At 50.0% G+C, this 22,646-nt stretch overlaps 2 protein-coding genes across 5 annotated transcripts in view; one reads left to right on the top strand and one right to left on the bottom strand.

The window, feature by feature from the left end:
• Positions 1-637, bottom strand: part of LONP2 (lon peptidase 2, peroxisomal) — a 34,845-nt gene extending 34,208 nt beyond the window's left edge. The window contains exon 1 of the mRNA XM_077309870.1: positions 328-637. Within this exon, the coding sequence (XP_077165985.1) occupies positions 328-575 (248 nt within the window). The 5' untranslated portion in view covers positions 576-637. The remainder of the gene's footprint in view (positions 1-327) is intronic.
• A 24-nt stretch (positions 638-661) lies between these two features.
• LOC143823493 (ATP-binding cassette sub-family C member 12-like) overlaps positions 662-22,646 on the top strand; it is a 47,594-nt gene continuing 25,609 nt past the window's right edge. For 3 of the 4 annotated variants that reach the window (XR_013226492.1, XR_013226493.1, XM_077309866.1), the window contains exons 1-15: positions 662-816; positions 5,164-5,356; positions 10,534-10,661; positions 12,746-12,912; positions 14,001-14,153; positions 15,204-15,351; positions 16,083-16,316; positions 16,975-17,148; positions 17,304-17,451; positions 17,637-17,785; positions 17,970-18,077; positions 18,479-18,751; positions 19,582-19,653; positions 20,356-20,480; positions 21,308-21,380. Coding sequence is in view for 2 of the 4 variants with exons in the window: in XM_077309866.1 (XP_077165981.1) it covers positions 10,563-10,661; positions 12,746-12,912; positions 14,001-14,153; positions 15,204-15,351; positions 16,083-16,316; positions 16,975-17,148; positions 17,304-17,451; positions 17,637-17,785; positions 17,970-18,077; positions 18,479-18,751; positions 19,582-19,653; positions 20,356-20,480; positions 21,308-21,380 (1,923 nt within the window). In the remaining 2 variants the exon portion in view is untranslated. Of the gene's footprint in view, positions 817-5,163; positions 5,357-10,533; positions 10,662-11,178; positions 11,339-12,745; positions 12,913-14,000; positions 14,154-15,203; positions 15,352-16,082; positions 16,317-16,974; positions 17,149-17,303; positions 17,452-17,636; positions 17,786-17,969; positions 18,078-18,478; positions 18,752-19,581; positions 19,654-20,355; positions 20,481-21,307; positions 21,381-22,646 lie in introns of those variants that run through there. The other variant, XM_077309867.1, reaches the window with a different exon arrangement.

Below are 22,646 nucleotides of genomic sequence, written 5' to 3'. Positions count from 1 at the left end.
GGAAGCCCAAGGGACAGGAGGACCAGAAGGGGCCGGTTCCCACAGCAACAGCGAGGGCAGTAGCCAGGGCGACAAAGGGGGAGGAAGAAGCGCCCGTTGCCAGGGCGACGGAGGGGGGCGGGCCACCAGCCGCGGCAACCGAGCGAGGGTCGCGCGGCGGGGCGGTCGCCAGGGCGACGGCGGGGAGGAAGAAGCGCCCGTTGCCAGGGCGACTTAGGGGAGCGGGCCACCAGCCGCGCCCGTTGCCGCGGCAACCGAGCGAGGGTCGCGCGGCGGGGCGGTCGCCAGGGCGACGGCGGGGGAAGGGGGCGTGGCCGGGGCGCGTACCTGTGGAGCGGGGGCAGCGGGTCCAGGTCGCTGGGCGGGTCGAGGGTGTCGGGGATGAGGCCGATGATGGTGCTCTTGAGCGACGTGCCCTTCAGCAGGCGGCTGCGCACCAGCTGCATGTTCCGCGGCGAGTCCACGCTGGCGCGCATGGTGGAGCCCGGCAGCAGCACGGCCTCGGGGGTGAGCAGCAGCGGCAGGCGGCTGGGGATCTGGATGGGGCTGCCGCCCGAAGACGCCTGCGACGCCATGGCCCGGTCCGCGCGAGCCCGTCCAGGCCGCCCTACGGAAGCCGGCAGGGCCCAATCTCGCCGGGACGGACTGCTCGGCACCGCCACCTGCAGGCGCCCCGGCGCACTGCAACGCCAAAACCGGGGGCGAGAGAGCGCAGGTGGGGAACGCGGCTCAAACTGCGCCCAAAGACCGGCGGAGGTGGGGTCAAGGCGTGCGCTTCCTCGGGCTAAACGGAGCAAGGATCGTGAGAGTGCAGCTGTAAGTAAGTTGCGGCAGATTCGTAAACTGTGTCATAGTATCCAAATGATGCCACATGATGATGCCATATGCTCCTTCTTTGCACAGTTCTTAACACAATTCCAGTCCAAAGACAGACATAGTTTTCTTCAAGGCGTGAGCTTTCGTGGGCAGGTGCGCTTCCTCGGACAAGGTGGAACAGGGATTGTGAGAGTGCAAATATATTAGAAAAAGGATCAATGAGTGGCAAATTAGTGCACTCTGTCATAGTATCCTGAGCCTTCGGGGGAGGGTGGTATATAAATATAAATAAATAAAATAAACATGATGCCATATGCTAATTCTTTGCACAGTTCTTAACACAATTCCAGTCCAAAGACTGACAGAGTTTTATTCAAGGCGTTCGCTTTCGTGGGCACGTGTACCTTCTCGGACAAAATGGAACAGGGATTGTGCAAGTATAGATATATAGAAAAGGTAAATCAGTGGCAAATTCAGTATCATAGTATCCAAATTATGCCACATTATGCCATATGATAACTCTTTGCACAGTTCTGAACACAATTCTGAACACAATTCGAGTACAAAGACCGATGGGGTTTTATGCAAGGTGTGAGCTTTCGGGGGCAGGTGAGCTTCCTCAAACAAAACAGAACAGGGATCATACGGGTACAGCTACAAGGAGAGAGTAAATTAGTAGCACATCAGTAAGAACAAATATGCAGCCTGGTGATAATGAAGATGTAAAAAAAATTTTAAATCCCCCCTCCCGCAGAGGCTATGCCCTTGCCCTGGAAATCTGCTTGAAACAAGGGAGCATTTTTTATTCCACTGCCACATATATGACACATTCTATGACAAAACAATACAGATTATATTAGGGAGTTACTCAGGTCTGACAGCGAAAGAAAAGGTGAAGAAACTTAAAGGATGAAAACCTCCAAACCACCCTAAAAAGGTAAAGGTATTCCCTGTGCAAGCACCGGGTCATATATGACCCTTGGAGTGAAGCCCTCTAGCGTTTTCATGGCAGACTCAATATGGGGTGGTTTGCCAGTGCCTTCCCCAGTCATTACCGTTTACCCCGCCCCCCCAGCAAGCAAGCAAGCAAGCAAGCAAGCAAGCAAGCTGGGTACTCATTTTACCGATCTTGGAAGGATTGAAGGCTGAGTCAACCTTGAGCTGGCTGCTGGGATCGAACTCCCAGCCTCATGGGCAGAGCTTCAGACTGCATGTCTGCTGCCTTACCACTCTGCGCCACAAGAGGCTCTTGTAAACCACCCTATGTACTGCCAAATTCTGTGCTGCTGCCTTTAAGATGAGCAAAAATGTCACAGAGAAATATATCTTTGTGCATTGTTTATAATAGTCATATATTTACAAATCGTATATAGATTACTGTTTAATTATGATTTTAGGAGTCTTAGTTTTCAATGCATTCAACATTTTACTTTGTATTTTGAAATCCTAGCATTTATAGTACAGGTTTAAAATGACTGTGTAAGGTGTTATTGATGGCCTTTGAGAAGAAATACACTCAGGGATGATATTGTGCCAAAAAAAGCACGACAACAAAACCCAAACCCAACTAAAAGCTGCAAAACATTTCTATAAACTGATTTTGGTCATTTTGAGTCTTTGTGTTGCCTCTGTGATTCATAACACTGCCTTATTTTCCTGCAGCCACAAGATGTCAGGGTAGCACAGACAATTAATTCCCAATTTTGTTCTTATAAACGGTTGTGCTGTTGCTGAACACCAGAGTCCTGCTGCAAATAAGTTCATTTCAGTCTCAGGGATATGATAAGGTCTTCAGGGCATCTCTCACTGTGCATCACAGTGCAGGCATCAAAAGAACCTTAAAGGGGAAGTTACCCATTTCCCCATTTTTCACAAAAAGCAAGAGAGATCCCACGCAGCATTTAAACCACTGGGCGTTATGGTGTCAAAAACAAATATATAGAAACACTCTATTTGCAGTAGCCTTTGAGCTATATCTACTCCATGATGTGGATTGTTATATGTTCTAAGCCCCCCCCCCAAAAAAAAAGTACTACTGAATGATAGGATTTGGGCTCAGAAAGGGGAGCTTCTTCAATATGAGTTTTTATGCATGATTGATGTTCCATTATTCTGACTTTTAACAGTCTGGTAGAAATGCAGAGGTATAACAGATTACAAGGACATTTAATGCAGTACACAACATACAGTTTGGCATATACAGTTAATAAAGGAGGAAATAGAAATCCTGCAATTGTTCCTGGAATAAATGAACTCCTTAGTCTCCTATGATGGCTTACACACTGTACATTTTCTGCAACAATACTGGCCATTTGCCAATGTTCCTACAGTAATATTATCACCAACTTCCCTCAGGGTAATTCGTTCGCCTATATTACGATTCCTGCCCCAGGCTAGAAGAGGTTTTTCCTTACATCCTTGAATGCCAACTATTAAATGCCAGTGCCAGTGTAAAATGCTCTTAATTTGGTTTGCATAATGTGAAAATTCAAAGGAGCACACAACTCTGTCCAAAGGTGATTTCTGTCTATAAATCAAAAGATTCTCTCATTCTGTAGAAATGGCCAGAGTTTGTATCCCAGCTTGTCCATGAAGCTTGTTGTATGATTAAAAGGGAAAAAGAAGAGTTAGTTCCTATAGGCTGCTTATCTCTACCGGAAGGCATCGCAAAGTGGCTTACGTTCACCTTCCCTTTCCTCCCCCCACAACAGAAACCCTGTGAGGGAGGGGAAGCTGAGAGAGCCCTGATATTCCTGCTCGGTCAGAACAGCTTTATCAGGGCTGTGGCGATCCCAAGGTCACCCAGCTGGTTGCATGTGGGGGAGTGCAGAATCAAACCCTGCTCGCCAGATTAGAAGTCTACACTCCCAACCCCTACACCAAGCTGGCTACACCCAGCTAGCTTTGTTTTGCTTAATAGGGATGCCAGCCTACAGGTGGGTATTGGGGTTCCCATGAAATTACAAACCATCTCCAGGCTACAGAGATCAATTCCCCAGGGACAATGGATGCTACTGAGGGTGGCCTCTATGGCATTTTACCTCACTGTCCTCCCTAATCTCCATCCCTAAATTTCCATGAGTTTTCCAGCTTGCATCTGGCCACCATCACCCCCCCAAGTCCCCCATCAGTTGCCCTGTCGCTTAAAGCAGTGGTCCCCAACCCCCGGTCTGGGGACCGGAACCGGTCCATGGATCAGTCAGTACCGGGCCGCAGCTCCTCCTCGTCCTCCTCCCTGGCTGCTGCCTCGGGGGCTGCCCTGCCACTCTGCCACCGGCTCACCTTTGGTGCTCTTCAAAGCAGCACCCCCCAGTGGGCGGTGGGAAGTCAGGGGCGGGAAAGCCAGTGGAGCAGGGGCTCAGGTGGCGGCGACGTCCCTCGGCAAAAGACTACCCCCCCCCCCGGGTTTCAGTAAAATTGTCAAGCATTGACCGGTCCCCGATGATAAAAGGGTTGGGGACTACGGGCTTAAAGGGTAGATATGTGACCAATAAAAATCATCTCCTTATTATAAATGGAGGGAAGGAATGAGTCACGGGGAGAAAAGCTTGTCTTGAGCCACCTCCTGTAACTGAGTTTTGATCCCCTGAATCACAACCAAATTCCACATTTTTCTAAGAAATGCAGGATCTTTCTGGCATCGGCAGGAGTATGTTGAACAGCCCAGTTAAGCTTCCAATGCTGGGTAGAAAAAAGTGGACTACAATTCCCATGAGCCCCTGCCAGCATTTGACCACCCCCAGGATCGCTGCTTGGGCCTGGGTTCTTCCTTGCCTTGGCTCGTGGTGAGCCTTCCCACTAGGCGCATGTCCTTTCCCTGGCGATACAGACCAGAATACCGCTGCTGTTTCCCTCAGGAGCGCAAGCTTTGTACATCAGCCGCATGTCCATCCCTGGCAGCATGTGGTTAATTGCAGGACCCGGGGATTCCCCAGAATTGCAGCTCCCCTCCACACTACAGAGATCAGTTCACCAGGAGAAAAGGGATGCTTTGCAGGGAGGACTCTGCAGTATTGTACTCTTGTCATCCTCAGGCGCCCCCTCCAACCCCCCCCCCCAGATGTTTCCCACCCTGTATCTGGCCAGTCCACCCACCTGTCGCCCATGCATGGCCAGGAGGGACCCGGCATCCCTAGCCTCCGCAGCTGCCCCAGGTCAGCACACGCCGACACCAGCCCTGCGAGGTGGGCTGCTAGTCAAGCATACAAACGGTTCTTGGCTCAAGTGGGGGGGGGGAAGACACCAGCATGACTCAGCAAACAAGTGCTAAAATTACCTTTAAAGAATTCCAGCTTGCGCTTCAGCCCCCTGCTGACTTTTCCCCCCTTCTACGGTTATTCTTAAAAGATAATGGAACACTCAGAGCCTTGACCCATGGAAACCTCATGCCGACAGCGTGAATCTGCAACGCAACAACCTTTAGACTAAGGACACCGTTGTGGGTAATGCTACAGTGCACACACAAAGTCCGGCAGCAGGACTTCATCGGCCACACTGCCTTTTGCCGGAGAAGAGGAAGAAAGTGATTGGCTCTCCCATGGTACGTTAAATGTTTGCAAAATTCTCCTCGGATGGGACATGATCGTCCAGCGCTCTCTTCTGCTTGAAAAAATAAAAAATTGGAAGATCTTTTCTCTTGCAACTTCTGAAATACCTGCTTAAGGGGGGGGGGGGAGAGAATAAAGAGCTAGTAGTTTGCAGAGGTAGAAAAAGCGCAGGAGAGGGAAATGAAGATTATGAAGGGGTTTGGAATACCTATCAAGGAACAACTTTCAATTCTGGGGAGAAAATTATGTGGGAGACACATCAGAAGGTTTATAGAATTATGCATGGGGCTGAGAAAGTAAATAAAGGGAGTGGGGAATCCAGAGATGGGGGGGAGGGGGGCTGAGAGAGCTCTAAGAGAACTGTGACTAGCTGAAGAGAGCTGTGACTAGCTGGCTGCATGTGGAAGAGGAGTGGGGAATCCAAATCCAGCTCTCCAGATCAGATGCTGCGGCTCTTAACTGCTCCATGGGGATGAGCACAACTGTCTCCCAAGCCTTGGTTTGAGTTGAATTTTCAGTTTGTGGTCTGCAAACTGAAGCTGGTTGCTAAGGAAAGCCCCTTCCAGCAGCTGAGCTGCACAGAGAAAATTCCTGACACGGAGGCAGGCAAGGGCAAACCACCTCTGACCGTCTCCTGCCATGAAAACCCTGTGAGTTCACCGTGAAGTCCACTGTGACTTGATGGCTCTTTTTCCATCGCCGCAAACCTCTGAACGCCAATGTGAGGAGGCTTCATCAGGGGAGACGTTTGGCCTTTATTTCCCGTATGCTGGACTTGCAGGGTGCCCGGTTAGCCACGGTGTGAAGCAGGATCGATGGACCGCTGGTCCGATCCGATGGTGTTTGCTCGTGTTTTTTGGCAGCGCTCTGGCCCTTCAGTAATTCTCCCTCGCTGCCCACGCAGCTGATTCTGATTCTGATGTGCAAGGCCGACACCAGCCCCGTAGCGTGACTCGAGAAAGCGGTTGTCTTGTCTGCCATTCCTGATGAGGAATTGTTATTCCGGTGCACATCTCGGTGGATGCGTTTAAAATGTACGGCATGTTTTTATCATGCAGTGAATGATCACAAACAAATTGGCCTGGGCACTTCTCCCCCTCCCCCCCTCCGCTGCCCATCTTCAAATGGGAAACTACAAGAGAACAGAGTTTTCTGGTTGTGGCATCTCACTTGCCAACTCCAGGCTGGAAAATTCCTGGAGATTTCAGGGTGAAGGCTGGGGAGAGGAGGGCTTGGGGAGGGGCTTCGAGTAGGGCATGGACCCCCCTCCAAAGCAGTCGTTTTCTCTAGAGAAACTGATCTCCATAGTTTGGCGAGATCAGAGATCTCCAGGTCTCATCTGGAGGTTGGCAACCCTCTCCGTTACAGAATTCCCTGGCTGCATTCACTTAACTGGCAAGTACCCTTTGAGATCAGAGCTTCAGGTTAAGACATTTTGAATTTCCCTGGCTTTAGACATAGAGCAGGGATCACTGGAAGAATTGGGGTGACTGTGAATTTCCTGCATTGTGTCGGGGGTTGGACTAGATGACCCATGGGGAACCTTTCCAGCTCTGTTTCCACAATGGCTGATTATGATCTCCTTGGCTCTTCCACTCTCTTTTTTATATTCATTGCTTTGTTTTGTTTTTTGCCTACTATGCCTCTTCCATGACTGATTTTGCCAAATACAGTTTTAAATTCAGGTGAGTAGCTTGTACCCATAACAAAACTTTTGTTGGTCTTAAAGATGCCACTGGACTCAAATGTTGTCCTGCAATTTTAAATGTGGTTGCTTTTCTGTTCAATTACTGGGCTGGTCTTCGATTTGGGTGGGTCGCCGCGTTGGTCTGAAGCAGCAGAACAGATGAGGTTGAGCCAGGGGGCACCTTTAAGGTCCACAAAGTTTTATTCAACGCGTAAGCTTTTATGTGCATGAAGCTGGATGCAAATGCTCTTAAGTAAAGTACATTCGGAAGGCTTTTGGGTTTGCCAATTCAAAATATTTCTACCCTCTCAATGCGGAATCAACAAGAGTTTGCATAAGAGCATGAAGTCATCAAAAGGAGATAGCAGTCGGCAATAACTAGGAAACCGGTAGTAGAGTCCTTAAGTGAACTCCGCCTTGACTTGCAGCCAAAACTAAACATTCTGAACAGGACTGAAGCCCTGCGAGAGGAGGAAGAGAGCTGTCCAACATGATGTATTTAGGGTTGCCAACTCTGATTCAGGAAATTCCCAGGAATTTGACTGCAATTTAATGGCACTTTACACAGAAAGACACCCGGGGAGGGACTTCCATTTCAAATACGGGCATTCCACTTAAAGTTTTTACCCCCCAAAAAACCAGAACCCATCTGATTAAACACAAAACGGATCTCCTGCCCCCATCCCACAAAGTTGGGACTTTCCATTCCATTCCCTCCCACAATCACCCCAAATTCTGCTGGTTTCAGGGTCATTTTTCAAGACAGTTCTCATCCCTAGCTTAAGTGGGGGGAAGGCGTCTGTATCGGGTGGGGACTGTGGCTCAGTGGAAGAGCCTCTGCTTTGCATGCGGAAGGTCCCAGGTTTAACCCCCGGCATTTCCAGTTAGGAGATCTGGCTGTAGGTGATGTGAAAGAATTCTGCCCAAGACCCTGGAGAGCAGCTGCCAGTCTGACTGTATTGACTGTGATGGACCAATGATCCGACTCAGTAGGAAGCCGTTGCAAGCATGCTTGTGCTCAAGAACTGACTTGCACTCATGTCCAGGCAAGGGGGTTAGCTCTTACCTGTTACTGGTATTGGCAGAGGTGGAAAGTGCATTCAAGTCACAGCTAACTTCAGGTGTCCCTGTGGAGCAGGGGTAGTCAAACTGCGGCCCTCCAGATGTCCATGGACTACAATTCCCAGAAGCCCCTGCCAGCATTAGGGCTAATCCTGCGTTGAGCAGGGGGTTGGACTAGATGGCCTGTATGGCCCCTTCCAACTCTATGATTCTATGATTCATTCGCTGGCAGGGGCTCCTGGGAATTGTAGTCCATGGACATCTGAAAGGCCGCAGTTTGACTACCCCTGCTGTGGAGTTTTCCAAGAACAGAGTTGCCTTTCTCAGCATAGTGATCCAGTGTTCCATCCAAGTACTGACCCATTTTCATTTCCAAGATCGGACTAGATCTAGCTAGCCAGGGCCATCCAAGCTAATATATCTACTCACTATTTACACCTGGGAGTAAGTTACGGGCAGCAACCCCCACCGACCTCTTGCCAAATGTTTGTTCCGTTTCTCGTATAAATCATGGCCATCGAGTCTTTCTGCCCAGAGTTTCTGCCCCTGGGAGAGATTGCAGGCACCTTGTTTGCCAAAGGCGTTTGCAAGGAAAACCCAGCGGCCGGTACCCCTTCCGCAGAAGGCCGGCTGCTAATTGTCTCGTCGACGTTTGCAATAAATACTCTCCCCATTAACGACCAAGCTGAAAAAGACAAAGTGTGTAATTTCCCAAATCAATAAGAAGAATGGGAAGAATGACTAATAACGCTAATTTCACCCTCGTTTGCTAATCGGGCCTCCTTGTACTCGGCGCCAAGACGACACGTCGCTTGTCACTCAGAATAAAGCGCCCTGTTTGAGCCAATTTGCATGTCTTCTGCATAATTTGTTGTCCCTCCTGCTTCCAAAAAGGGGGGAGTTCTGATTGATTTGGAAATATTTGTCAAGAAGGAGAGATGTGCAAAGAAAGTAGAGTGATTCAGCGAAGCTCTTCTGAGTATCGGAGGGACAAGCAGAAGAACGTAAGGGAAGCCATGTTGAATGAGGCCAATGGCCCATCCAGTCCATGTCACACAGTGGCCAAAACTCAGGGGCCGTCAGGAAGCCCACCAGTGGGACCAGAACTCCCACTGGGGCTTCTCAAGCACCAAGTATATGTTGGGATATGCAAGATCTGTAGTGTGCATGATCCAAGGGACATGAAGACTAGGGCGCATTGGAGGAGATGTATATTTAACATAGTTAGAATAGAAACGTCCCAATATTTTCCACTTCATCTCTTCCAGCATCCCGATTGGCTCAATTGGAGACATCCTGATCCTTTGAATGTAATTCTTCTCTGCTTTCCTCCAGAACAGAGAGGATGAATGAGGAACAGAACAATCAGACAGTTAGGACTCTCCTCTCCTCTCCTCTCCTCTCCTCTCCTCTCCTCTCCTCTCCTCTCCTCTCCTCTCCTCTCCTCTCCTCTCCTCTCCTCTCCTCTCCTCTCCTCTCCTCTCCTCTCCTCCCCACAAAGTTGTTTTTCTTCATAATAAAACTATTTTATTCTTTTAAGCTGCTTAGTGCTCACTCCCTGTGCATATTTAAACTCTGCCAACAGAATACAGGGTCTTTAGACTTTAAAAAAAGGGGGGGACCAGGATGGTTGTTAATGTTTAATCTTTAGTAAAGCATCAAAATCCACCATGCAGGAATGGATTTAGAGTAGTTAAAATTTGCTCTCTTTTGTGTGTGTGTGTGTGTGTGTGTGTGTGCATGCGCGTGTGTGTATTTCCAGTGTGATCTGGTTTCTCTCTCCCACCCCACCCATCCTATTGCACAACCTGTTAGGATCAGAGCCAAGTTTCTTGTTTGGCAACCCACCACAAGTGGTTCTGCTTGATAATGAGATGGGGGAGGGGGAGAAGCCACAAACAGGATAGATTCGAGACTAGATGACCAATAGACAACCAATTATCAGCTGAGACCAGATATGAGCTGAAACCACACGTTAGTAAATGGGACAAATATACAGGAAAAAGGTGAAGAAGGCCCAGATATTGATGCTTGCGCCAGAGTATAGTTAAGATCATTAGCATAGTAGGATCACCATCCCTTAGAGCTCATTCAAATGTGCATGCAATTGTATGAAATTGTATGTTTGGGGCAGTTAGGGGAAAGGGTGTAAGCCTGGGAGGGACAGGTTCGACGCAGTCTTCCTGGAAAAACTGCATAAAAGGCTGCTCGGGACCAGCCAGCTTGGAGTGAGGTCTTGGCTTTCACCAAAGAAGGGTCCTGTTTGCACAAACGTAAAGCTTCCTTACCAAAGTCTGTCTGTGAAATTTATGTGACCTAGCACCTGGATTCCGGGGGCTGTTCCCGAAATTGCTTTTTGAGTCTCTCAGCGGATTGAGAAGTCTGTAACACACCACGCCCGGCTCATTTCTCGTGCTGCAGAGATTCCGGAGCTGCAATCTTCAAAGAGAATGGCCCGGAAGACGAACGAACGTGTTTCTGAAACAAGCAGTCGCACCATGGCTGATAGGGAGCCCTTGGAGAAGAACGGAGTCATTGGCCTGACCTATGTAAGTACGGAGTTGCTGTGTGGAGATCGACACCGGGATAAAAAGCAAACTTCTGAGTATTATGGAACCCGGTGACCTTAATTTATAGGCTTGCCCGCTGGCCAGGGGGGAAATATCGTGCCTGTAAAAAGAGAGGGTTGATGAGGTGTTATTTGACAGGTAACGTTATATACTCCTAGTTACAAAACAGCTCTTTTGTGCCATGTCTTGGGGGTGGGGGGCATTTCACCCCAAGATCGAGGTCAAAAAATGGTTCCAGGCATCTGTTCCCTTTCCTTTGGCTACACCCGGCTTTCTCCACCAGGGGTTTCATGAACTCCTGGGGTTTCTTGACAGCCCTGGAAGGGTTTCCCAAATGGATGGGAGTGAATTAAATCAAAGCTGGAGATGCTGACGATCGAGCCCGGGAGGGACCTCTGGCGGGCCCAGCAGATGCTCCGGAGCTGAATCACGGTCCTTCCCCTCTTCTGGAATGTTCACGGCTGGTCCTGGATGACTGTTGAGCCAGGCAGTTGGGGGAAATAGTTCAAAGGTCATGAAAGCCACAAGGTTTCCTTCCCGGTAGAACCAAGAGTCGCCCCGAGGAATCTCCCTTAGCATGTCACAGAAGACAGGTTGAAATAAGCCAGCAGAGCAGAGCTGCTGAGAAGGAATATTCCAAACGGGCCTGCAGAAAAGTATGTAGTTGTCCTTCCTGTTCATGGTGTGGTCTTCGTTTGCCAGCTCTGGTTTGGGAAATACCTGGAGCTGGGAGTGGGCAGAGTACAATGCAATGGAGTCCACCCTCCAAAGCAGGGGTAGTCAAACTGCGGCCCTCCAGATGTCCATGGACTACAATTCCCAGAAGCCCCTGCCAGCATTCGCTGGCAGGGGCTCCTGGGAATTGTAGTCCATGGACATCTGGAGGGCCGCAGTTTGACTACCCCTGCTCCAAAGCATCCATTTTCTCCTGATCCCCTAATTCCAGGGTCCCACCTGAGGACTGGCATCCCTAGCGTGGTGGTCTGCCAGCACACCTGTGGGTGCTGCAGGGTGTTTCTTTGGCAGGAGGAGCCAGGAAGGAGCAGCCTTGATCAGGATTTAAGGACCTGGGGAGCATGGGCTCCTCACTTGACTTGCCATGTGTATAACAAAATTTGAGTCCGATGGCCCCTTTAAGACAGGCAAAGTTTTATTCAGAGCGTGAGCTTTTGAGTGTCAGAACCCTGTTGATTCTGCCATTATTTGGTGATGTTTATGTAACTCGGCATGTAGAGTATTAGCCCCGTAGCGTAGGCGCTGCTGTTGACCTGTCTTCTTTATCATGTTTTATTGCGTTACGTTCTCTTTATTGCCCTGATGCGCCTTCCTGCATTCTTTCCCTCCCTGGTCCTCCTCGCCCTCGCCCGATTCATCTCCATTCCCCACCCCCGAACCTTGGAATCCCTTTATCGTGGTGTTTTGACTATTTGATGTTCTCCCACTTTCTCTGGATTCCCACGGGGGGGGGGGGGGGGGGAGAGTAGGATCAGAGTTATATGTGATGACCCGTATTCCTTGCCTCCGTTTCAGCAAGGCCTCATTGAGAGTGATTTTTTACTCAATAAATGAAATCTTTTGCTTCAAATCAAGAGTTTGCTTTTCCGGGTAACTGAAGACCCTGTGTATTTCCATGTATTTCCAGATTTCTTTACTGTATCCACTGACCTACTACATTTATGGCATGAGTTGAATTTGGGAATTGCATAAGTTATTTTGGGACAGATGCTTGCATCTATTATTATTACTGTTATTGTTATTAATTCAATTTTTATGACCGCCGCTCTCGGAGAACTGGCCTCGCGCCGGTTTACAATATTTCAATACAAGTCAATATCCACAGAATCCCTGCTTTAGATATTTATACTCCACTTTGCTCGCCAGCAGGAATTCACAGCGGCTTACAGTTTTATGTATGTGTTTGTTTGGTTTGTTCTCCCCGTCCCTCTGGGACGTCTCCCCTTCTCTAGCAACGGCCAGGCCAGTGTAAATTTGAAAAAGAGAAGCATAAAGAGAAGTCATGAAGATTCACGGCCTCTTTTTGTTGTTCTCTGCTTGTTTCAAAGAAAAACCTCACCGAGGACAAGGAGTCTTGGTACCTGAAGACCACCAGGATGATGTCTACCGAGCTTTACCTGCGTCCCGACTTGGACCGCAGCGACGAAGAAAGGACTTTCTGCCAGAAATATTCCCCGAGTTTAAAAACGATGATTCCGATCCGCCTGAAAAAAAGGCAGGTTCTGCATTTTTTAAAAAGAAATCTGAATTCGATAATAAAGCACGTTTTTTAACGTTCATCTTGAAAAAAGGGTATGACTGGTCCAAGATCAGCCTGCAAGCTTCCAAGGCACACCTGGGGCTTTAGCTTAGCTCTCCCAGATGCAGCCTGACACTCTTGACCTCTACACTCCACAAAGGGGAACTAGGGCAATTGGTCCAACATCGGTAGGTAGGTAGGTAGGTAGGTAGGTAGACAGACAGACAGGCAGGCAGGCAGGCAGGCAGGCAGGCAGGCGGAGAGAGAGAGAGAGAGAGAGAGGTAGGTAGGTAGGTAGGTAGGTAGGTAGGTAGATGATATACAGACAGACAGACAGACGGAGCAAGGACCAGATGATGTTAAAAATCAAAGAGAAGCCATGTTGGATCAGGCCAATGACCCATCCTGTCCTAAACCAGCTCAAACCCAGATACCATCAGGAGGTCCACCAGCAGTGCCGGAACTCCAAAAGCCCTCCCCCAACCCCCAGGAAGGGAGTATCACTGCCCCAGACATCTGTACCCTATGACTGATAGCCACCGATGGACCTCTGCTCCAGATGTTTCTTCAGTCCCCTCTTGAACGTGTCTGTGCCTGTAGCCGCCCCCACTTCTGCTCGCAGTGGATTCCACATGTTAATTACTTTGGGGGTGAAGAAGTCCTTCCTTTGATCTGTTCTAAGCCTGCTGCTCCTTAATCCATTGAGTGCCCGTGAGTCCTTGTACTATGAGGAAGGGTGGGGGGAAATGCTTCTTTCCCTACCTTCTCTATCCCATGCATATTTTTTATGAATTTCAGTCACGTCACACCTCAGCCGCCATTTCTCAGAGCTCAAAAGCCCTAACCTGCCAGTGAAAAGGTTCAGAGGCCTGTTTCCGGACATTGCATAAATACAATAAATAAATAAATAAAATTGATAAGGGCAGGATAGTTTTTTTCTAGACCAGCCACCAGCCAGCAGTTAAGTTTCTGCACTTAACTATATAGATACAACAGCCCAGGCCACATCACGAATTACCAGAACGCTGCTAGAATCTCTCGTTGATTCATTTATTTCCCTGCAGTTCCGTCAGTCCGGTGGATGATGCGGGTCTGGTCTCCTTCGCAATGTTCTCGTGGATCTCGTTCTTAATGATGAAGGGTTGCAGACACAACGTCAGCACGGACATGCTGCCTCCGTTATCGTATTACGACAGTTCAGAGCCGAACGCCAAAAGGTAACCTCTTGTTCCGATGCTGCTGTTTTCCTAGCAGCGCTCTGGATCGGAACGAAAGGCACAACCATTGGCTTTTCTCTGGACTTTCGGGGCCTCACAAGCAGTTCCTGGCAGCAAAATAACGCCCCTTACAGCCCCCCCGTGGCTTCCTTCCTGGCACCAAGCAGTGACGCCGGGCAGCCGGCCCGGCAAAAGGGCAGCACTTATGTAGAATTTCCGTCACCCGCTTCTTTGCCTCCCCCATCTTCACAGTGGCTTTCCAGAGAAGGTCCTTATTAGTCCCATTGGGAAGGGGAGAAATTGAGCTTTGAAGAACGCAACGGGAAAATGAAACAGCCGTTTTTACAGCTGTCGCCTGCCGGCTGGGACAATATCTAGAGAGCAAAGGCCAGAATCCAGCCGTTATGCAGATAAAGCCGGCCAAGCCAGCAAACTGCCAGGATGGAGTTGGTGGCAAAAGCCTCGTCAATACTGGGTGGGAAATTTGGGCCTGGGGCTTGGGGAAGGAGGGACTCCTGGTGGGTATAATGTCACGGAGTTTATTTTCAGAAACTATACGGGGGGGTCCCCGACCATTGAAATCCTGTGGGCCCCTTTGGGATTCTAAAACTACGTGGTAGGCAGACCAACAAAATGGCTGCTACAGAAGGCAGAGCCAGCAACAAAATGGCCCAGAAATGATATAGGCATGTAGGGGACATTAGAGTGATGCCCCAGGTTTTGGGCAAAAACTCTATGGTAGAAGTTAATTCCACCATAGAGCTTTTTGCCGCAAAACCAGAGTGTCACCCCAACATCCCCCATGTGCCTACGTCACTTCCGGGTCACACTGGAAGACACTTTGGGGACATTGCTGAAACATCGGATGTGACTCCTTGCTCCCGGTAAACTCTCCCCATCCCCTGCCAGCTACCCGGAGCAACCTGGCAACGGGAGCGTGAATGGATACAACGGAGACCTGAAGTGGAAATGGGTGGCAGGAGCGAGTTTTTGTGGCAGAGCGTGGGACAGGAGGAGACCCCTCTCAATGTGGCCCTTTGGTCTCGACAGGTTTCGACTCCTTTGGGAAGCCGAGCTGGCAAAATCCGGACCAGAGAAAGCGTCCCTCGTCCGAGTTGTTTTCCAGTTCCAGAGGACCCGGATTTTAATAGACATCCTGGCAAACTGCATCTGCGTCATTTTTTGTGCTCTGGGACCGGTGAGTTGCTGGAGACGGCCTTTGCAAGAACGCACAGAAGCGCCGTTTGCCCTTTGCCGGGCAGGATAGTTTGCCTGCAGAAGATCCCAGGCACATTCCCCATTGCAGAGGGATCTGATTCTGCAGAGGCAGCCAGACGAGCCTTGAGCCTGTCGGCACCTGGCAGCTAAGCAGGGTTGGCTTTCGTTAGTACTTGGATGGGAGACCACCAAAGAAGAGCAGGCACTACGCAGAGGAAGGGTATGGAAAGAATGCCTCTTCCCTTGAAACTCCAATGGGGTCACCAGAAGTCATCTGTGACTTGATGGCAATTCAGTGTTCTGAGTAGGTTTGCTGGGTCCCCCCTTGAGGGGGGTAGGGTTGTTAGACCCAGGTTGAGAAACACCTAGAGACTGGGGGTGGTTGAGACAGGCTTCCTCAGTAGGTGGTGGGTTCTCCATCTTTGGACATTAATAAACAGAGGCTGGGTAGCCATCTGACGGAGAGGCTGATCATGTGAAGGTTCAGGGGGTGGCAGGTGACAGTGGATGAGTGATAGGGTTGTGAGTGTCCTGCATAGTGCAGAGGGTTGGACTAGATGACCCAGGAAGTCCCTTCCAACTCTATGATTCTATGATTCTAAAGTAGACCACTCTCCCTTGCAGAATGTTGTGTGTGAGAGACAAGTAGACCTAAAATCGTCTGGAATGCACTTTTCCATTGCTCAAAATAACGTCGCAATCCCTTTGTAGACGGTGATCATCCATAATATCCTCCGGCACAGCGAAAGCGGCTCAGCGGACGTGCTGAAGGGGATCGGCCTCTGCATAGCCCTCTTCCTTGCGGAGTTCACCAAAGCAATTTTCTGGGCCCTGACATGGGCCATCAACTACCGCACCGCCACGAGGTTAAAAGTCGCTGTGTCCACTGTGGCCTTCGAGAATCTGCTGGCGTTTAAAACGTTGTCCCACATTTCCATTGGAGAAGTAAGTGGTCTGGAAGCAAATCCTCCATACTTGAGTTGATGGCCCGGGGATTTCAGTTTCTCATGCTGGTTTGGTGACATGTTTAAAGGTAAAGGTATCCCCTGTGCAAGCACCGAGTCATGTCTGACCCTTGGGGTGACGCCCTCTAGCGTTTTCATGGCAGACTCAATACGGGGTGGTTTGCCAGTGCCTTCCCCAGTCATTACCGTTTACCCCCCAGCAAGCTGGGTCCTCATTTTACCGACCTCGGAAGGATGGAAGGCTGAGTCAACCTTGAGCCGGCTGCTGGGATTGAACTCCCAGCCTCATTGGCAGAGCTTCAGACTGCATGTCAGCTGCCTTACCACCCTGTGCCACAAGAGGCGACATGTTTAGAAGGTGGAAATACTGATGCTGCGTTTGCAGGGGCCACGGCCAAAGTAGACCGATGGGCCATTATTAAGGACAACCTGATTTTCTTTTTCCTAAGTGAACTGGCAGCAGCTGGTTTGAAGATCAGGGAAGGGTCCATGGGAAAGTGAACATCTAACATTTCCCAACTCACATTTTTCTCTAATGAACAAGGGGGAGGGTTTCCCAAATCATAGCAAAAACCCATTGGTCTGGCCCTGATACACCATTTCCGGGGAATTCATTGCTACGCATTTATTTCTTACAGGTTATAAATTTGCTAGCCAACGATGGCTATCGGATGTTCGAGGCGGCCTTGTTCTGCCCCCTCCCAATCTCCGTGCCTGTGCTGATGGTAGCCTGCGCCATCTATTCGTCCCTTATCCTCGGTCCCACGGCGCTCATTGGAGTGTTGGTTTACGTTCTGTTCACCCCTTTACAGGTAACGCAGCCAGTTTCAGGAACAAGGGCTGTTCTAAGCTGCATCCACCCTCCATCTAATCTTGCAGATATTTGTCCCCAAAACACCTTGCTTATTACCCCGCTTCATCTGTGTTACTGGCGTGTTCTAATGGCGTTTTGGCCTCTTCCTTGCAGATGCTCATGGCTAAACTCACGTCCATATTCCGGAGAGCTGCCATTTTGGTGACCGACCAACGCGTGCGGATCATGAGCGAGATTCTGACTTGCATCAAGCTGATCAAGATGTACGCGTGGGAAATGTCCTTTGCCAAAGCGGTCAGAGGTACGGGAGGGCAGGGCGGACACACCGTCTTATTCATTCGACGCCTTCACTGGACCATTCTCAGCCATCTCTGCGGTTCGCTGTTCATTTGGACCGCGAGGCCGTAATTCGCAAAAGCGTATCTTGTTGCTCGTGGGCTGCTCATCACTTTCGCCAAATTATGACGAGTCGATGTCTTTTTCCAGGCATCCGGAAAGGGGAAAAGAAAATGTTGGAAAAAGCAGGTTATGTCCAGAGTGTGAATTCTTCCCTTGCACCAATTGTGTCCACACTGGCCATTGTCATGACCTTTATCTTCCACACCCTTTTGAAACGAGAACTGACAGCCTCTGCGGTAAGATTTCCCTAAATCGCCTTCCGTTGATAATGTTTTTACCTGCAAACTCTATATTCAAGTGGCCCTTTAGCAGGGGCTCGTGGGAATTGCAGTCCAGGGGCATTGTAGTCCATGGACACCTGGAGAGCCGCAGTTTGGACACCCTTGATTTATGGTAGCACCGACTCGTTTTTCCCCCCAGGCATTCAGCGTGATCGCCATGTTGAGCGTAATGAAGTTTATGATTGCCATTTTACCTTTCTCTGTGAAGGCGGCCGCAGAAGCCAAAGTTTCTCTTCAAAGGCTCAAGGTAAGCAGGGGTGGGGTGAGATGAACAGGAATTGTTTGGATTTTTTTTTTGCACAGGAAGTGACGTCATCGCACTGCAACATCCAGATGATGCTCTGGTACTTGGACGAAAACACTATGATGAAGCCAGCTTCTACCTTAGAGATCTGGCCCAAATACCAGAGCATCACCCAGAAGTCACTGGTAGGATGATGTCACTTCCTGTACGGTGCCAGCAATGAGGCCTAGGATTTCTCCTTTCTCCTGGGAAGTCCCCCCACACACACTGCTGCTGGCCAGCTGATCTGGCAGAGGAGGACACCCCTCCCCTCCACTGGGGGGGGGTGTCTGGCAACCCTAGCGGGGAAACTTCAAAAGCTCTCTGCTGTTCCATAGCGCTTCAATCGGACTCTTCTCTCGTAGAAAATCCTCATCACTAAAATCCCTCCTCCGTACGTGACGAAACTGAACGACTCCAAAAATGCCATCCTGCTGGAAGATGCCACGCTGTCCTGGGAGAGTCCAAAGGAAGGCACTGCCGAGTCCGGCAAGGGGACCCTGGCTAATGGGAACAACCCCTGTAAACACCAGCCCTGCCCAGAGCCTGCCCTTTCCCCCTCTCAGATAGCCATTCAGGAATCCAAGGAGAAGAGCAGAGCCCCGACCTTGCGCAAGATCTGTTTCGCCATCAAGAAAGTGCGTAGAGCTTTAAGCCGTGTTTACACTGAATTCGGGTGGAGTTGGTGTAGAGTTGCACAAGATAATGGGGTTGTTCGGCTTTTCAGTCACCGCGTGCTTTCCCCCCATCGCTGGGCAGCATCCTTTCCCCATCACATCCTTAATCAAACAACGCTGGCCAAGCCTGAATATGCAAAGAGGGGAGGAGCACCAGGCCACTTACAAGAATAAAACAGATTCCTTGTAAAGAGCAACAACTTTGCAGAGAAAGAGAGATTTCTAACAGCCTGTCGATTCTGTTAGAATCATAGAAGCATAGAGTTGGAAGGGACCTCCAGGTTCATCTAGTCTAACCCCCTGCACAATGCAGGAAGTCACAGGTAGCTGCCCAACCAGAATGACCCCAGTTTCATGCGCAAGTGACCCCCCCCCCCTCCAAAATCTCCAGAATCCAGCCCGGCCTTGGGGAAATTCACCTACCATCCCACAGTGGTGATCAGCAACTCCCTGGGTAATTCAGCAATTCTGTTCCTTCTGTTTGTTCAGGAGGCAAGCAGGGAGGAAGTGTGCTCAAACCATGGAATCATAGAGCTGGGCAGGGCCATACAGGCTGTCTAGTATAATCCGCTGCTCAGTGCTGCTTGAAGACCCCCAGGGAGGGGGTGCTCACGACCTCCTTGGGCAGCTGATTCCGCTGCTGAACTACTCCGATGGTGCATACAGTACTGACCTCGATTGGTCAATGGTCCGATTCCACTTCCTATGACAGCCTGCACTCTGTACATGAAGCGTTTGTTCAGGACACACCCTACTGATGAAAATAATTATTCCTCCTTTTTTTTTTTAAGGGCCAAGTTCTGGGGATTTGTGGAAACGTCGGAAGTGGGAAGAGCTCGCTCATATCAGCAGTACTAGGACAGGTACGCAAGAGTCCTCTCTTTCTTCCAGCCACAAATGGGCTGGCATGTTTTGTAAGTGTCTGTTTGTTTTTTCCTGTTAAATTTTGTGACTGAAGCAAAGGGTAGAAGAGCTGCTTTTTTTGGTACCCTTCTGACTACCCGAAGGAGCTGCCAAGTGGCTGACAATCGTGGTGCTGGCAGGGGCTCATGGTAATTGTAGTCCATGGACATTTGGAGGACAATAGTTGGGTCACCCTTGGTCTACAGGTCCCGAAACTAAGTTGTAGGGTTCCTCTTTCCCATTGGATTGGAAACAGCGATGCCACATGGCTCTTAGCATACTGCCATCTTCCCTGGAAAAATGTATTCCCGCAGGCAAAAATCCTACCTTATCAGGAATAATTCCCTTTCAGGAAAGCCTGGTGGGACTGAGAGAGCTCTGAGAGAACTGCTTTGTGAGATTAGCCCTAAGTCTGGTGGAGTGATTAAGAGCGGCAGCCTCATATCTCGAGAACCGTGTTTGATTCCCCACTCCTCCTCCGCATGCGGCCAGCTGGGTGACCTTGGACCAGTCGCAGTTCTCTCAGAGCTCTCTCAGCTTCACCTCCCTCCCAAGGTGTCTGTTGTGGGGAGAGGAAGGGAAGGTGATTGTCGGCCTCTTTGAGACTCCTTCGGGCCATTAAAAGTCGGGGCACAAAAACCCAGCTCTTCTTCTCTTCTCAGATGCATCTGCACCAAGGGACCGTGGCCGTGGACGGGACTTTGGCGTACGTGTCTCAGCAGGCGTGGATATTTCACGGGAGCGTCAGAGAAAACATCCTGTTCGGAGAACCCTTTGAGGAACAACGGTAAAATGATGTTTTCTGAAGTCTGCACCAAAACTAATCTCACAGCTCTGGTTGTCTCCAGACCCTCATCTCCTCCCCGCAACTTTAGGCCGATCGGATCATTTCCTCTTGCAGTCCAAGCTGGCTTTGGGAGGGGGGGGGGTGCTAGGCTTGGGGGACAGAGGCTGTGGTTGTTCTAATGGAATCCCCCTCGCCTGCGTGTGGTTTGTTCCTGAGGACCCGGCTTCCAGTCCTGGTGGTTCAGTTTTCACTCTGGCCAGGCTGAGCGTGTGTCAGATTCCAGCTGCCACAGCTTCCGTGTCCAAATCTCCGAAACGGAAGGAAGAAAACTATAGAGGAAACAAGAAAAAAAAAAAGAACAGAGGTGTTAAATCCATCATGGCTCACCCACAGGGGCTTCCCTGGAAATCCAAACTAATGAGACTCGACATGGCTAATTGGTGTCACTCCCGTCTGGGCACACGGCTTTCGGTTTTCCGAGAATAATTAAGCTGTGTTTTTCTAAGCTTTGAAGAGAAGGAATGTCATACAGGAGAAGAGAGAAGAGCTGGTTCTTCGTCTCCCTCTTTTCACCACCGAAAAGAGTCCCAAAGCAGTTTACAAACACCTTTCTCTCCCTGCAACAGACCCCCCCCCCATGTGGCAGGTGGGGCCGAGAGAGCTCTGAGAGAACTCCTTAGCGAGAATCGCCTTAAAGGAACTGCGACTAGCCCAAGGTCCCCCAGCTGGCTGGGTATGGAGGAGCGGGGAATCAAACCCGGTTCTTCAGATTATTTAACCGCTACGCCACTCTGAGGACTGGTCATTGCTTCCTCCTGATTCCTTAGGTACAATTATGCCATCACCGTTTGCAGTCTGCGATCGGATCTGGCCATCCTTCCATATGGAGATATGACGGAAGTAAGTGTTGTTATACAAACCAGCATAATTCAGTTTTTCCTTCCCAAGCTCTGCCGGGGAGCTGGTCTTTCCACTATTCAGCTATTGACTCAGGCAGGGGCGTTCTCTACGGCAGGGGTAGTCAAACTGCGGCCCTCCAGATGTCAACGGACTACAATTCCCATGAGCCCCTGCCAGCAGGGGCTCATGGGAATTGTAGTCCGTGGACATCTGGAGGGCCACAGTTTGCCCCCCCCTGCTCTACCCATTACACCGCACCAGTCTTCTTTACCGCTCGAGCCAAACCTCCTTTCAGTGCTCCCCCCTTTTCCGGCTCTGCCTCGCAAGCCATTCTGCTGCCCGTTTCCATGCGACCGGCTGGAATGAGATCAGGTACCGTTTTTAAGGGGGGGAAGGCTATAAGAATGGAACGTGGCAATAATGGAACATGGCAATGTGTCCCCTTAGGCCGCCTTGTCAGTTTAAATTTTTATTAGAGGCTTTCTTAAGTGGCAACACTGTGCATGACTCAACTTAGGAGGTTTTATTTTTTTTCTTTTAAGCACTTTGGGACTGGCTGTTACAGCGCAGTTGATCCAGGTATTTTTTTTTGGGGGGGGGGGAGAGGGAAGGACGAAAAACCTCTTTTGCCTCGTTGGAATGTCTTTCTGCAGACATTTCCCAAGAGTCTGTCTATGTCCCCTCTAATTTTTTCTCCCGCGTTGAGAGGAGTCGTTCGGATCATGAGCAGAATATAACTACTGTAATCTTAAGGCGGGCAATGGGCAGTCCGAGACCCTCCATGGCACCAGGAGGCTGCTGCATTCCTGTGTTGTTCCACACACAGCTTAGAGCAGGAATTCCCAACTAGGGGTCCACGGGCTCCTCCTGGGGGTCTGCAGGAGCTTCAAAGGCGGTCCGCAGCTTTTCCTCTCCTGCCTTAATGGACTTGTCCACAAGCTAGAGAACTGGAGGGCTCATTGAGTAGGCCGTGAGTGTAAAAAATGAAGGGGGGGCAGTCACTTGTGACACGGCCAGGCTGTCTTCTTAGCTCCTGCTCTTCTTTGCAGCCTACATGGCAGAACCACCATAGTACTGGTAAAGGCAAGGTGAGGGAGCAAAAGAAGGGTGAAGGATGCGGGAGGTGATGTCACTTCTGGGGGCGTGGCAAGGAGGCGTGGCCAGCTGACATCACTTCCAGGGCTCCTCGAAGCCTGAAAATTTATTTCGGGGGTTTCTCCACAGTCAAAAGGTTGAAAAAGGCCACTCTACCCACTACATGATGCT

This window comes from Paroedura picta, chromosome 14 (genome assembly GCF_049243985.1).
Source record: "Paroedura picta isolate Pp20150507F chromosome 14, Ppicta_v3.0, whole genome shotgun sequence".
In the NCBI taxonomy this organism is placed as follows: domain Eukaryota; kingdom Metazoa; phylum Chordata; class Lepidosauria; order Squamata; family Gekkonidae; genus Paroedura; species Paroedura picta.
This window is presented reverse-complemented; position numbering and strand designations above follow the sequence as displayed.